The sequence below is a fragment of the Anser cygnoides genome, chromosome 17 (genome assembly GCF_040182565.1).
Source record: "Anser cygnoides isolate HZ-2024a breed goose chromosome 17, Taihu_goose_T2T_genome, whole genome shotgun sequence".
In the NCBI taxonomy this organism is placed as follows: domain Eukaryota; kingdom Metazoa; phylum Chordata; class Aves; order Anseriformes; family Anatidae; genus Anser; species Anser cygnoides.
Window position 1 is genome coordinate 1,368,434 of NC_089889.1, and position 16,232 is coordinate 1,384,665.

Genomic DNA, 16,232 nt, shown 5'->3' on the forward strand with positions numbered 1-16,232 from the left:
ACACTCCTGGGCCCAGCTTTCTGCTGTCACTTAGCGGCCACGTCACCGTTTGGCAAATTCGCTTCTAAGAAGGCTCTAGCAAGTGCCAATTGTTATTCTCTCCCTCTCCTTCCTACTTCCATGCTAGCTCAGCTTTTTTCAGTTGGGCGCTTGTTATGAAATCCTTTTAATCCTAATCTCGCGTTACATGATGCCTGATTCCTGTAATTAAGATGGACAGACAATTGATCAATTTCTGCCGCTTTCTGCACAAGAGCTGCATCTCTAGTGAGAGCTGTGCCTGCAGCATCAGAGAGCCTCAGTGGCAGCACAAACAACCGCACAGAGCCCTGCTGACACCCCCCGAGCAACGTTCATGGCCACAAACCGCAGACGAGCCAACAGACGCAAGCACGTTAGCCTTTTGGACAGGGAGAGAATATTTCCCACGTACCACAGCTAAAGTGCATTATCTCTATGCACAACATACACCGTGTTGCTGGCCATTACTCACGTTGTTTCCAACTAAAAACATGACCTGAAAAGCTCAGAAACAGGAATGGGAGCGGCAGAAAAACAGCTACACGTACTGCACTTGGGGCACATTGTTTATAAAAATGAAGCGTTATCAAGAAAATGATGGTTCCAAGCAGAAAATATGCACAACCCAGATAATAATACCATTCCAGCAGCAACAGGAAAGAAATGCGGATACAAATGTATCGCTCATCTGAAGCTTCAGTAATTCTTAATAAATTTTACACTGCAAACAAACCTGGCATATATTCTTCAGTTTGTGGTGGCGTTTCACCTGCCATTATACGGATTTGAATTTTTGGACGTGGTTTCATAACCAAAACGACAGCTAGCTCTCAGATAGGAATTCTCCATCCTCCAACCAAAATGAGTCTGAAAGAATTTTACTGCTTCTGTAGAACTGTGAGTTCAGATTCAACAAAACAAACCGAGAAACCCAAACGTAAGGAGTTAGAGGCTCCAACTTCTAGGAAATCGTTTTGCTACACCCGGTCACATCGCCGCACGTGGCTCCTGGAGGAAGGCGCCTCTTTGAGAGCAGGGTCGCCCATCTCTCCCTGCAGCCCCATTCCGGGGCAGGGGTTAAAATGCGACTGAATGGTTTACGATGCTCCTTTATGACTCATTGTCCCACGCAGCCCCTGATGATGTCTGGAAGCATCACTGCCTGACACAGTACCCACCTTAGCAAGCAGTGATTCCAAGAAGTTGACTTCATTCCAGTAAAAGCAACGTTACGGCCATGACGCCGGGAGGACAAATGAGGCAGGGTTTGTGGAGCTAACTTTCTATCAGGCCAAACAAGGAGCTGGAAAAAATAAACGTTCCAGCAAGTCTACAGATCCTCAGACCTAGTCTCAGTAACTGCAAGTTTACTTTTAATAAAAACAGTAGAGGTTTTTTGTTGGTGGTTGCTTTTTTTTTTTTTTTAAAAAAAAAAAGGCTGATTTTCACTACTTCTCTCCTCTTTCAGCATCCATGCTCTCTGCATACTTAATAACTATCTTTTTTTTAAATGCCAGTCAAAATTGCACACATTCTCTGAGAACTGTAGGTAAGCACTGCATTGTTTTGTAGCTGAAATGCTTTTAGACACAAGCAACTCAAAATTAGATTATCCAGATACGTTTGCTGGCGTTAACATTTTGGTTGGAACAGCGTGGCGTTGCCGACAAAGAGCATGAATGAAGAACAAACTGCAATTACAAACTGAAGGCTTTAAAACATGACAGTCTAGGGAAAACAATGCGATGCTGAATGCACTGGTGACGTTTTCCAGGTCTGCCACAAGGCCACGCCACCCCACACCAGGGTACTGTAGGCGGCCTCGTGCCCTAAGGCTGGCTCTGCCCCAAGCAAAGGGGGAAAAAGGAGGAAACACTTCCAGTCTGTCCTGCTCCTAAACACGAGCAATTTCTCCTTCATTCTTTGCTCTCTAGCCTAAATCCTGATTTTAAAGATCACTTCTTTGGACAGATGAAAATATGTTTTGTTTAATGCATAAGCTCCACAAAAATGGAGATCCTGCGAGATGGAGAACTGACACATTTGGCCTTTGTTGCCCTTCACAGATCTGCTCTGAATATGGATTTTTTTTTCCTGTAAGAGAGAATTATCTGTTATTAACTCAAACTTCTGCAAATATCTGGGGCCCATTCTCTTTCCTCATCTGTCCCTTGGAAGAAGAGACCAAGTTTGAAAGACAAGGTGTCCAACCCATGGAGCTAGGCCAGATACAGCCATTTCCCTGATAAACAGAACGTGTGTGACACAGTAAAAACAGACGTTTCAAAAGGAAAAGACATTTCAAAATTAAAAAAAAAAATGGGGTCTGCTCTCTTCTTGGCACAAAAGATAAACCCAAATTAAGAACCATCTTATTTATAGTCACAGAAGGCATACAAGAAAATATGTCCCCAATCAAATAAATACTATTCCCCACCCAGTATTCAAACGCAGCAATTCTCCAAGATTTGATCTTTAACTTCATAATTCTTACAATAGCAGCCAGGATAAAATCAACTTAATTTTCACACGAAATAAAACAGCAGAGCAGTGCAACCCATTCACATCTAGCTCTGCTGCTTCTAAAATGAGACATTATGGTTATGGCTCTTTCAGCACTTACTCCCTTGGAATTAAGCTGCTTTTGGCAATAGTCCAGGATTGATTATTCCTGTAACTTCCCATTCCTGAAAATGATGCACACACAATATTGCTCCTACCAGTGCAAAAATTATCCGTAACTAAGAATGAAAGCATGTATTTATGTGAAACACTCTTTTCACACCGATGTGAAATAAAGACCTGGCACATGAGGAATACCAGTTGAAAGAGATCTCACGAGTCAGAATCTGCACAGTTTTAAATATAATCTTTGTTTGCAAAACAGACTGAGACATCAGACAGCCAAAATGACACCCCACAGCTTGAAGTGCAAAAATGAGAAGTTAAAATCTACTGGCGCAGAAGGAATATGAATAGGTAATTGCACAAAGGGATGAAGTGTTGACCATCTGCCTTATTAACACTAAATTCAAAGAGATTTTTTTTTGCCTTTAAATATATATATATATATAAAAAAATATACAGATGAATATATAATTATATATATTTTTTAATTTTAGTAAAAGGAGTCAGAAGTTTGGTCAAGCTGCCCATATTCAGAACAGCCCCACCCTTTAGGTGTGTCGCTGCACTCAAGGACAGTTTACAAGTCCCAACAAATCCAGGAAACTACCCCAATTGTTCCCCACTAACATGCAAGGAAGGTGCCAATTATACCTTATTCTATGAAAATTTTAATCTATTATTTCACAGTTGACCCTGCTTTGAACAGGACGGTGGGCTAGATGACCTCCAGAGGTCCTTTCCAACCTGCATTGTTATACGACTATTTTAATGATTCTAAGGCTTATCACTAAAAGGTAAACTATATATTTTGGATCACTAATGAAATTAACAGAAACATCAAGAATATAATACCATATATTTAAGAAAAAGCACCAGGTGGGCCTTAGCAAGTACACAATATTTTGCAATGTGTGTTTTTTTCTTTCTAAGTATCTAAACACCGACAGCGGCGTAGTAAAACCAGCCTCAGTGGAACCAGCAGCCCGTCGTCTCCATGGGTACTTACTATCCGGCGAATTAGTGCTGCCCACAAGGAGTAAGTCATGGCTCAAGACCAACGCTCCGGTGCTTCCTGGCAATCAGGCGGAGGATTTACCAGCTCGGGGCTGAGCTCAGCTTCTGAACGGAGCTGCCGCAGGGCAGCACCCAGCGCGCTGCTGCCTCCCACCCCACCCCACCCCACCCCGCGTCCTGCAGCCACAGATAGCGGTTCCAGGAATCGCGCGCCTTCCTTCTGACCTCACCGAGGAGGGACGTTAAAGGACCTCCAGCGCAGGCTCCACCCAGGCGAGGACGGCCTCCCCAGCACCATCGGCACCCTGCTGCGCTCAACAGATACCCTCAAAGCGAGGGAGGCCTGGGGAGCGGGTCTAGGAGCGGTGACGGAAGTAATGGGATGAATCAATATCGCAGCCTCGGGGTCTTTACGTTACGGCACCGGGCGCATGCTCCAGGCAGGGAGGCCACCACGGCCAGCCTCGCCATTGCCCCCGTCCCTTCCCAGGTGGCGGGGCTGGGCAGGACACGCAGGTGCTGCTGCTGCTCCTCCTGCCCCAGCCTGCCTCCAAGGCACCCGACGGACTCGCGCTGCTGACAGATTCGTGATTTGGAAGGCGGCGGTACCAAGGAGACCCGAAGTCAACTCCAGCCACAACACAGAACGTGGCCAAATGAACCCAGCTGCTGTCAGCTCTGCTAGGAGGCTGGGTACCACCATGCGACGCGATCTAGCCGCAGCTCTTGTAGCGGCTCCCAGCTAAGCCAACCTGCTCGCTCCACTGAGGATTTCAAAGAGCTTTCAGAGCCTGTCGTGTTTTGTACCCCCAAAATAGCGCGGCTGGGACTTGCTGCGAACGCTCACCACGCACCCATCGTGTGGTTTCAGCGCGAGGCTGAAGATAGAGCAGAGGTTGACCCGATGTGCAAGAAGCAGACAAGACCCAAACTCTAAATATATACCTTGCTAGGGGTACGTGAGCCATGACAGTACTTCCTCTGAGAGGAGGAAAAAAAAAACCTAAAACAGCCTAGAGGAACTAGTTGGGAACACCTTTAAAATCCTTCACGTGTGACCGTATTAAGTTTTCTTTTCGGCCTTACGCAGAAACCAAACCCAGCAGGATGAGAGCCGCAGACACCCCAGCCGGAGCACCAGCCGTTCTGAGCAGAGCAGTGCTGCGCTGTTCAGGGATGCAGGAACTCACTCACGCCCAGAGGCCATATGCAACTCTCATCAGATTAATAAAAGCTGGCAGTGAGAGCTGAATAGGCTCCCTCGTCTTCAGCACCGCAAGAGACACAAGCCAGAACAAGACAATTTTATACTGTTGTGGTAGGAAGTGAATATATTTGCTTTTTTTGAAAAGCTGCATGCTTGAAATCAACACCTCCTACTTGAAATATTTTATTTCACGGCTCTTCTGCACAGTTAACATTTTTCCACGCAAGACACAGGTTAAACCTCAAACAAACATTCCTGGGGAAAAGGGCTGTTTAAAGTCTAGATTCTAAGATGCACAGAAAACTATAGGATTTCTTGACAACAAATGAATACCAAACAAGCAGACTCTGGAAATTGCGCATTGCTTGTTTAAACAACAATTCCAACCAACTTCGAAGATGTTTTGGAAGGGTGCAGTCAAAATACATGCACACACATACATACGCCCCTGGTCCATGAAACAAAGACAAATATTTCATGAAATTATAGCAAAGTTACAAAATTTCAATAAAAATGCATTGTCAGAGTGGAGAGCTGCATTCAGTGATGTTTTTGTTAAGGAATTTATTCCCCTCTGAAAGCTAACTGCCTATCGCTTACAGCTCCAAAAAACGAAAAAACAAGGTGAATGCGCACAAAATGACCAGCTCCAAACTTATTTGTCTTTTTCTACTCTAAGAACATGGTAAAAATCAACTCCTTGCAGCAAGCCTAAGGAAATTCATAGAGCAGAGCCACTGAAGTGATTATTCCTGTCAAAATAACTAGGGAACAAAGGCAGTCTACTACACCCCCATCACCGCGGCTTTATGGCCCAGATTTGCACTGCCAGCTCTGCTCATGGCCTGTTGAACCAAAGAGAAGTTATTAAAATGAAGCAGCACGAACTGTTTCAGCGCTGGCCCGCGTATCTTCATTAATTAAACCAAACAGCTCACTTCTCCCCCAACCCTAAACAAGACAAACAACTCATTTTTAAAAGCGTTCTTTCTACAAGCCCTCTTCTCACCGCCCTAACAGCTCTCTGGACATGTAGAGATAAATTGACAATGCATAAAGGATTTTGGGGAGCAATTCCTCGTGCTCCCAGTGAGTATTAGAGCAAAACAGTTCAACAGCTCTTTGTCGTAGGGTCTGTAGCAAGCCAGCCAAGCCAGAACAAAACGCCAGCGTGCATTCATGCCTTTTGCTGGAGGACATTCCCTGTAAGGGACACGCTTTTGCAGACAGACCCTGGTAAAATCCAGCAGCTAACGCAGACAAAGGCTCCTCCACAAGTCAAGGCAGAGCCAGGGTGAGGTGCAGGAAGCCTCTGGAAGCGTGGATGCTCCTGGAAGGGCTGCGGGACGCGACACGAACCCTGAAGGACGGAGGGCAGTCCCAGCACACGGGATGTGCACGCAAACAACGCACAACTTCCACCTATTTTGGAACTACAGTGAAACCGAAACCACACAAAGTCGCCGGGATGCTGCCTGATCCAACTTGAATGAAAAGACCTGGTTTTGTCAACCGACCAGGCCGGCAGAAAGCACAGAGCAGCCACGCGCACCCGGGTGCTATTTTAGCACACCCCAGAACGCCTCCGGTAACAGACACACGCCTCTAACACAGCGAGCACTCGCAGCCCAAGCAACCACAGAATTAACTTTCTGTTCTGGCTCAAAATCTTCTCCCAGAGAATCTCAAACACATCTGAGAATGTGAAACACCCGGGAGCCTTTTTTTTCTTGTGAGCCATCTGAGCAAGTTCAGTTTCTTACCAAGAAATAAATTGCCATAATTCTTCTATAGCAGCAACGGGGATAGCTGAGGAACCACGCTTTTTGTACGAGACAGATAAAGGATGGCAACATTTATACGATGCCAACAAAATTAAAGATCTAGAACTAATGGTGTTGGACATGAAACAAGGTGTCAGACCTAAAACAGGAGCGTGACTGGTGTTACCGTGGTTCAAATTAAAGCACCGTTCAACAGCAGCATCCCTACTCCTGCTACAGCAAAGGCACAGCTGGTGACAAAAGAAAAGAAAAAAAGGAAAAAAAAAGCCTCAATAAAAGCACCTAGGAGGAAAATCAATTTTAAAGGGTTTCGCTGCAGGGTGGTAAGTTCTGCAGGCTCAGGTGCGGCCCCCAGAAGCGACGTTAGCACACCAGAACAACGATGCACCCTGAACCGCTCCCCGTGGCATTACGCGAGCACGGCCGATGTGCGCGACGCAGCAGCGGCGCCCAGCCCATCTTGGATGCAGCAGCCAAGGAGCTTCTTCAGGCAGTGGTGACACCTTTTTTCCTCAAATTAAATATGAGGACACTATAGAACAGCTATTTAAAGGAAATGATCTAAGCCCAGCTTGGTTTCAGCGGAAACAAAACTAACAGGTTACTGGCTGCGAAGATATGGCCACATGAACAGGCTGCCCCAAGGCAAAAGGGAAGGAAAAGCCTGCTGGGAAGCAGCGATTGATGAGAGGGAGGAAAAAAAAGCGTGTTCAGGGGTTTCTGCTATGAATGGAACCAGGGCAAATAGAATATTCAGTTTCAGTGAACAAATTGACAGGAGTACTACAGCGAAAATAATTTTAAAATCTTTTCCCAAACAGTCTGCCACCGAGTACACCAAGGAAGCTATTTAAAATAAAAATTATCCCTGCACTTCTGCTTGTGGTTAATAGATTTGTATACATTACATTGTGACTGCTCAGCTCTTGGTTTGAGAACCACAAGATAAATTGGTTTAATAGCTCTCAGGCTCCATCCTTTGATTGTCCTAGCTTTTACACAGTTCCTAAAAGCATGGCTGCACTCTCTCTAGATTCAAAAATAGATTGCAGTGTTAGACATTTATTTACCTGGGTGTAATTTAAGGCACATGGGTTCAAATTTATAGAAGCTCTTCTAATCTCCCCCCTCCCCCTTTCTTTTTTTTTAAGGCACACACTACACTCCTGACGTCCTGTGTACAAGGTCTGGTTCTCACCCAAAAGCTAGAGGACTACGCTGTACGTAACGCTCATCTGCCCAGCCTTCCTTCCTGAGGACTCTGCTGCAGAACCTCCTCTGCGCCGAGCTGCAGAGAAGCACCGAGCATCGCCAGACATCCAGTAGGAAAATGTGACAAGGTATGAGCAGAATAACAACGTGAGTACGTAATCCTTGGGCTGTTGAAATGAAGTGTTGGAGAATAAAATTATTTCCTCTCTCTTGCAGCCAGATCTTCACTTTTATGACCTCCAGCAAGGAAATAACTAATTACATCAAATCCCTTCCACTCCAATCCTGAAACTTCCCTGTAGTGCACAAAAACCTCTCGTACAGCCCAGAAACATTGCAGTGATTTACCCACGAGCCCTTTTCCCAGCTTCCCAGCTTGCAGGAGCTACCAGCTAGGGTATGTTATGATGTATCGCTAGCAAGGCACCGACCTGCCCGTTCCCCCACGTTTAGGGAATTACAGCACCCGCACCTCCTTTCCCAGCACAGGCTCCGGCAGCCAGCACGCACAGCACCAGCCCCTCGCCAGCAGGGCTGCTGCCAAGGCAGGATGGCAGCCCGAGCGTGGAACAGCGCCCGAGACAAGGTGGTTTTGAGCATTTAAGTTACAGACACCCAAACAAATGGATGACTGCTTTAAGGCACACGGTTTGTTCAGAACGTATCTGGAGCAGTGACAGGAGGGCCACACGAACTGCCATCTATTATTTCCGTAGGTGCTTAATCTGGAAGTCCACCAAAGCTGTAAGAAAGAAGGACAAACGGACAGCTACGTTTACACAGACAAACACACTCACACGTCCTCCACCTCCAAACTCCAGAGCAAGGCACTCCACACCACTGGAGCATCAGCACCACACAGCTGCTGAGCAGTGCTGCCTTAAAACCAATAAACAGGCCCCCCTATGATGAAGTGTGCGCTTTATACTAATCCCAATTTTTGCTAATTTATACTAATCCCAAGTTTTGCAGAAAATGTCAGGAGTTCCAAGGACTGAGCACAACGGGGACCCTGTTCCAGCCGGATCAAAAAATAACAGTTCAAGGTCTGCGTTCACAAGTTGTTCTGTGCAAGATCGCAATGGCACGAGCTACGCGCTTGCACAAGCGCTGAGTAACCTTAAGCTTGAGCACAGGAGCTGAGCACAAGTTAAACTAAGTTCACGCACACAGCTAAGCCCGTGCAAAATTACTGCTGAAACAGGAATGGCAGCTCCACTGCTGTCACCAGTGAATTAACCAGAAAGGTCACCCTACGTCTCGAGATTTTCTGCTCTGTAAGCAGTGCAAAGTGCAGAGAAAGTAGTACAGATGCCCTCTGCAGCTTCCAATTTCCATTTTTTTAGTCCCATTAATTTCTCTTTCTTAAACAACTTTTTTTAATTCAGATGATTCTAATAAATGTAAAGAATCGACTTCAAAAAAATCACCACGCTAACAGCGTAACAATGGTTACCAAATATTTTCCTCCTCCTCATTCTCTTGTGCTCACTTGACTATATTTTCTTTTCCAGTACAGCCAAAGAGGAGATTAACAGAAAGCTGGGCCAAAAATGCTGCAGACCACAGCTGATAAAAATAATACTGGAAAGAGCCCGTACACAAATGCCACACCTGCCCAAGGAATGCAGCCCTGTTCAGGACGTGGTTCAAGGCTCCGTGAGCTCACACCAGAACTCCCCGTGTATGTATGCACTACGCACCTCATTCACGCGGGTCTCGTAACTTCTGCTTCAGAACACAGTAGCAATTATGCTGAGAAAAAATGCCTCTTTTTCAATAGAAAAGGAGAATAACCATCATTTACTGCTGACTGCAGAGCGACAGCGCTCAGCTCTCTATACAAATACAACTTCAGGCATTTTCTGCAGAGGAATTACAAATACTGAGGCACATTCAAAGTCACGCTGACCCGTAGCGCTTTGAAATGACTGACATGAGTGCAGTTTCAGACGAACTTTCTCATTTTAGACAAATATTTGCCCTACCTTCCTGCCTTGCTTAAAAAAAAGATCAGCAAAACGTTTCCCCATTCCCCAAACCTCGGTTAAGTGTGTTCCCCGACAAGGGAGATTTCCGTCTGTGCTACAGGCAGAAGGCAGCTGGGAGCAGACAGACATCACTACCTGGAAGTGTTTGGGGGGATATTTCTAGAGGAAAAGCAGACAAGATAGGGGTTTTGGCACTAGACAAAATGCTGCCACGAAGCCGAGGCTTTGGCGTCACGTTATCTACCTCCAGAGGCTCAAGAAGGTGTATAGCTTACAAGGTCAGGCGGCTCTGAACTCGTCTGCCTCTTCCTCAGAGAGGAAAACCTCTGCTGGCTCCGCACGGAAAACCTTCGGAAGGACTCTCTGCTGCGGGACGCGAAGTGCCTGAAGGAGGAGGTTCGCTTGAAGGGAGTCCTGCTTCCACCTTCCCCGCTAGTCCGCTCATGAGCAACCGCAGTAGTGACTAAATTTAGTGCTTCCTGTAAAGATCTCCGCACCGTACCCATCCACTGGGTCATGTGAGTTTGTGCCACTGACAGTTTGTCTCCAAGGTAATCCATTTCTCCAGCAGCAACGAGGAATCAATATTCGGTAGCAGTTACTGTAAAACGCGTTCTCCTTAACGACCCTGATTTTATTTTGCGAAAAGGATTCCACTTAAAATATTTCCAGCTAACGCAAGTAGCACTACACTACCGGCACATTTCTATATTTAAGATACGTGAAGCCGCAGATCGGGTTTTGTGGAGTAGGAAAAAGAACACTTTTCCTACTTAAAATCAGATTTCCAGAGTTCTATCAAAATATCTTTCATTCAGCCATGTTAAAGAGAAATCAAGGTTTAAATCCTAGCAGTCACTTGAAATTCGTCCACTTACAAGCACAGAATTAGTCTCTTACTTTCTCATTTCAGAGCCGGAAAAGCAACTCCCTTTCCAAGCCAAGTTTTTGATTTTCTGTAAATATCAGCAGGATAAAAAAAATCGTATTCTTCTGGCTCGGCAGCTTTGCAGGTAGCAGTCCATCGAACAAAGTTCTGCCGCGTCCACACAATCCATCGAGCAGCAGAGCGGCCAGCTCTCCTCAGCGACGGACCCGAGTTATTTTTTCTCCCCGAAAGGCTCCGGGGAAGGCGTCAGCAGCGGCCGGCCCGCGGAGCCATCTCACCCGGCTCTCCCTCGCGGTGCGGACCCAGGGTCCGGGGAGGCAGCCCACCCCCAGCCCCGACCCACAGGCTGCCGAGGGCCCTTTGGGAGGACAGCGGCTCTGCTGGCGGGGCTCCGTCGCGGGGCAGCGGCGTGGCGATGCTCGCCGAGCGGCCGGCACGGAGGCTTTCCCCACGCCGATGGAAGCCGTGCCGCGCGATGCGGAGGCACGCCGCCGAGGCGCTGCTGGATGCCGGGGCTGCCAGGCCCGGCCTCGCCGAGCGCCCGCCGGGCGGAGAGCGGTGCCGCGGGTGGCCTCCGCGCTGGGCTCCCTCCTCGCCTCCGCTCCGTGGAGGGAACAATGAGCGAGGTGACACAGGCGCAGCGCCGGAGGAAGGATCTGGGCTGGGCTCTACCCTAGCGCAGGCAGCGTCGCCATGGAGACCGAGGGACCAGCATCTGCCCGCTGCCACACGGGCGGGAGCTGCCCGGACCCCCGGGATCCATCCCCGGGGCGTTGGGGCCTCGCGGGAGGCCGGGCCCGATCCTCACCTGCGGCTCGGCGGAGCAGGTGGCGGCCGCGGGGAGCGGCCACGTACGGCCTCCCGGTGACGCAAACTGGAGCCAGAGGCTGAAGTTAGCGAGCGAGAGCGGCGCAAGTCAATGATTACCCCAGGGGCGGCGAGGTCCGAGCCCCACGCGCTCCCACGCCCAACGCAGAGGGGGGCCCCTGCCCCGCTCCCTGAGCCCCCCGAGCACCCCACACCTCAGGGGCATGGGCAGGCGGCACCCAGACCCCGCAGCTCCCCAGCCACGGATTTCTGGGTGCAGCCCGGGGGGAGGAAAGCAGAAATAAAAACCTGAGGCTTAAAGCAAGAAGCACCGCTGTCCAGTGCAAAAGGGGGGGGGCAGAAATAGGTGTTGGGGTGCGAAAGGCATGTTGAGAGCTGCCTGGTTTCCTGTGTATTCAGGGCTTTTCTTTGTTGCCTAACTTGCAATCCCAAGTCACTGGGCATTGCATCATTCTCCCCCCGCCTCCCCGAGATCTTCAGGAAGAGATTTAATGGAATGAAGAGTTTCTAGACAATACTTCATGAAATGGTGCTCGTGTAAGGTTTCACTTTATCTGAGGTGCTATCTGGAAACACGCACAGAAGTGCATGGGGGTTTCTTCCCTTTTAAGTTTTTTTTTTTCCTTCAAGTTCAACTCGATCAACCCGGAACCTACCTCCGAGGAAAACTTCAGTGACAGCACATAGCATTCCCTACCCTGTTCTTCATTTCTGAACACATTTTTTTTGAACATTCTCAAATTAGCAGGCTAATAAAAACCCTCAGTGTTGAAAGGGAATCCAACCAATAGAGAAAAACCTGTTTTTCCTTACATAGCTCTTCCTTTTAAAGAGCTACCGAGCTGTTTTACGGAAAGAGGTATCTTTGATCAGATATCCCAAGAACAGGGCTTTCCTTTTTTTTTTTTTTTAAAGTAACAAACATTTAAAAAATATTCTGACTCTGTCAAGAATAATGTTTCACCAATGATGAAGACCCTCCATCCAAGGTTGAAATTTAATACTTACTACCCGTTTTTATGCTGCTTAATCTAAGCTTTATATTTCAAACATCCATGCATGTGCAAGCACAGCTCTGTGCGTGCTGCAGTGCAGGGATTCTTCACGAGGCAGTTTGCTATTTCAGGGGGCGATGGAATCGGAGCCTGAAACCATCTAAAATAGCTATGGGAGAGCTGGAAGTAGCTGCTGCACAAGTTGGTCAGCAGCCCTTTCACCCCAAGAGGAGACACGGGGTTTAAGCATCCCTCCGGCACAACACCATCCCCAGCTGCAGAGATGCACGGCCAGGTTCAGCCCAACATGCACAGGCGGCTTTCTTACAGCCTGCTACGAGAACACCCTGCACGGGTATGCGACCTGAAGGACCTGAGAATTTTGCTAGAGAATGTATTTCGCTTTTGTTTTTCGGACCTCCCTTGAAAAGAGGTGTTATGTCCACTTTACCATTTACATCCTTAGAAGCCTGCAAAACTGCTGATTTGAGTCTATGTACAGTACTAAATTTAATACCTTCTGGCTACCACGTGAACATATTGCCAGATATCCAAGTATACTCAGCAGCTACATTATTGCTTAGCTTTACATTTCGATTACCATCTTGGCAAAGTGCTTCAGGAGATAGCAAGATGTGCTTTCACCATTGGATTCCAATGGTTCCAGATCTCCCCACCCTCCAGCTGAACCGCAGGGACTGACGGCACGGTCTCCTGCTGAGCCCTGCACCAAAACCAGCCGAGGTCAGAAGCTGCGGGGAGGCTGACAGGCAAAGTCAAACTTAGTTTCCTTAGACAATCCATCTGAAAATAAGTGAGCTACGAAAAGATGGACTGCCACGTGCAACTTATTTGGTTTATGTTTCAGGAATGTTACTTTACTAAAATGCATCTACATAGCAATTACATGGAAGAAACATCCTGAAAAATACCTCTCAATGGACCCTGCTAAAACTGGACAGATTATCTCACAAAATAACCCACCAAAACTTCAGAGGACTCTGTCACATCACCCACTCAAAACTAAAGAGCCCTAGAGAAGACCAAGGGATGGAGTTTACAAAAGCTGTAGGAAACTGAGCAGCAAACCATGTCCTGGGGCTTTCCTAATTGAAGTGAGATTTCAACTGTGTGAGAGGTACATGCCACTGCTAAAAATAATTTTAAGACATAAATCTGTTTCACAGTAGATTAACGACTATTAGCATAGAACAGCGCAGATGTCGATGAGCAGGCTGACACACAGACCTCCTGCACGTGGGTGCTCACACCACAGACCAAGCAAGCCCACCCTGCCCAGGGCATGCTAATTTGTTCTCTTTTCTTCTCCAAGGCTCCCCAGAATACGATGCTCTGCAGCACTCCTCACCAACTTCCCAGCTGGCAAAAGCTCGCGAGTAGACTTTAATTAAATAACAGCATGTGGGTTGCACACAGGCTCTATTTACTTCTTCTCTGGCGAATCCACACATCTCTCTATAAACATCAGCCTACAGAACATCGCTCAGAGCCATGCAGATGTTCCCTCACTGTCGCCCAGCCACTTCGGGCCAGCAGCAGTGTTTCTGGCTGAGTAAGGTTCGTTCCGCAGCGAGCACGGCAGCAGCAGATCTCCTCCCCTGACGCCACCCGCCGCCTCGCGCTGCGGCCGCCCCGGGTCTGCCACGGGCCTGCAGCTCCAGGAGAAGGCCCCGCGCGCGCCCGCTGCTCCCAGCGCTGCGTGACTAATTACCGCAGCAGTGAATGGGACCTCGTTATTCAAACATCGCTGGATGCTTTCGTTATTAACATCTATTCCACCCACAGCTCAAAAATACGTTCCTGCACAAAGACATAACAACCCCTGTTTTTCCCCTCGTTCAGCAGAAAACAAAATTCTACCGCTAAATTATATTTTCCAAAAGCTGCTTTCGGCTCTGCTGGAGCTTTACTTGTTCTCACATACATACAATTACGCTAGCGACTCTACGGGACTGGAGGGACAAGTTAAAAGCAGGCCCACACATAGCCCACTGTGAGAGGCCATGGCAGCGCGGCCCTCCGTGTGCCGCCCACCACCGCCCTCCTGTCAGCACCGGCCTGCACGGGGCTGGGGAGCCCACCCAGCCCAAGGCCTCACCCCACCGAAGGGGCTGACCATGACTGGGGAAATCTCCACTTTCCTCTTGTGGGACCCTCAGTCAGGAAGCTGTTCTCCTGATGCTCACCTCCCTCACAAGCCGTCAGAACGCTTGGTAGCATTATTGACCATTTGTGCTGTTCTCAAGTACTTTACATTCACAAATATCGTGGTCAAGTCATAATTATGACAGCTCCAGCTCCACCCAGGGTCTGTTCGGCTGTCCATCTCTGTTAGGGTCACTCTTCAGAAACCGCTGAGGAGCAACGCCTGTGCTGGTACGGCTGTTCTGGCCTTGCACTGCACACCGACTCATTTGGCTTCATTAGAGAGAGAACTTAATTTCACCTGTTGTGTTTTACATTATGGGCTAGATAAGGACACAGCACTGTGCTGAGCCTAGCTGCGTGGCTCCAGGCTCGATTACTCCCTGGGTTCCTCAGGCACTACAAAACAACTTTTTCTGATATGCCCTTTATTTTTGCCTCAGTACTCTCTGTTTTGCCAACTGAACTGTTATGCTCAAAGAAGGACCACGCCACGGTCACCACAAGCAGTCTCTGGTCAAGTACAAAAAAAAAAAACGAAATGTTGAATGAAGCATGTGTTTTAGCACAAGGACTTTGTACAGTGTCTACAAACAGTGAAATCTCTTGCGTAAGCTGAAACATCAGGTATTTCATTAATATTTACCCTAAATATTTGTTTTCTACTCTTACTTTCATTTCCTTCTGAAACTGAGCAATTTAAGCTCACATGTACAGTGTTAATTAATGCTTATCCAGGATTTAAGACTGCTTGCATTGGAACTTGACATTAAAGCCATCCCCTCATACACATAGACAACAAAAAGAGACAGAAAATCCATTTCCAGCCTGTTCTTTCTTACATTTGTTTAGCTGAGGAGCCCACAGAGGCCCTACAAACTGGTGGACAGGTGGAGACAGCAGCAGCAACAGGTTCTGGGTCAATGTTTGGAAAGCTTACACAAGCACCCATTAATACAAGAGACTTTTAAAGGAAGGTGCTGAAGTACTTCATAAAACATCTCGTCAATGCAGTCCATGGGTATTTTCGTAATCTTTATTTTAAACAGAGGCAATAATAACCTCAGAGTGGCACTAATTTCTCAAAGTATTGCATTTCAGCTGTGGGTAAAGAACCACAGTTTGGAATTCGGTGCTAGTGGTTTTACAGACAAATACTTCAATGTTTGTATAGACTGAAGGGAAAAAATGAAGTTTCTTGATACTCATGCATCACAACTGCAAAGAGGCCCGTGCAACAGAACACCAGCTTTGCAACTGGCCTCGGAAATGTGAGCCCCATCTGATCTGTAACAGGGCACCAGGCCTCTATAGTCGTCACTCAGCCAAATGAGCTCCTTAGCAAAGTTTGTCCTGAAGCTAGCTTGCGTTCTGTTGAAGACATCACATTCCTCCGCACAGGTGCCCGCACAGAACATGCCACTTGAGGACAAATACCGGCCATGATCTCATCTGCTGCCCCACAGCAGAATGGCACGGCGGCATGCCAGGAGCTGC

The 16,232-nt window shown here is 47.6% G+C and overlaps 1 protein-coding gene across 6 annotated transcripts in view; it reads right to left on the reverse strand.

Annotated features, from left to right (window-relative positions):
• Positions 1-16,232, reverse strand: part of KIAA1671 (KIAA1671 ortholog) — a 72,704-nt gene that overhangs the window by 14,551 nt on the left and 41,921 nt on the right. Inside the window, exon 1 of one of the 6 annotated variants that reach the window (XM_048073678.2) lies at positions 10,133-11,704. The exons of 4 other annotated variants lie outside the window; for them this stretch is intronic. In XM_048073678.2, coding sequence (XP_047929635.2) covers positions 10,133-10,417 — 285 coding nt within the window. In that variant the 5' untranslated portion in view covers positions 10,418-11,704. Of the gene's footprint in view, positions 1-3,655; positions 3,807-10,132; positions 11,705-16,232 lie in introns of those variants that run through there. One more of the 6 variants, XM_048073680.2, reaches the window with a different exon arrangement.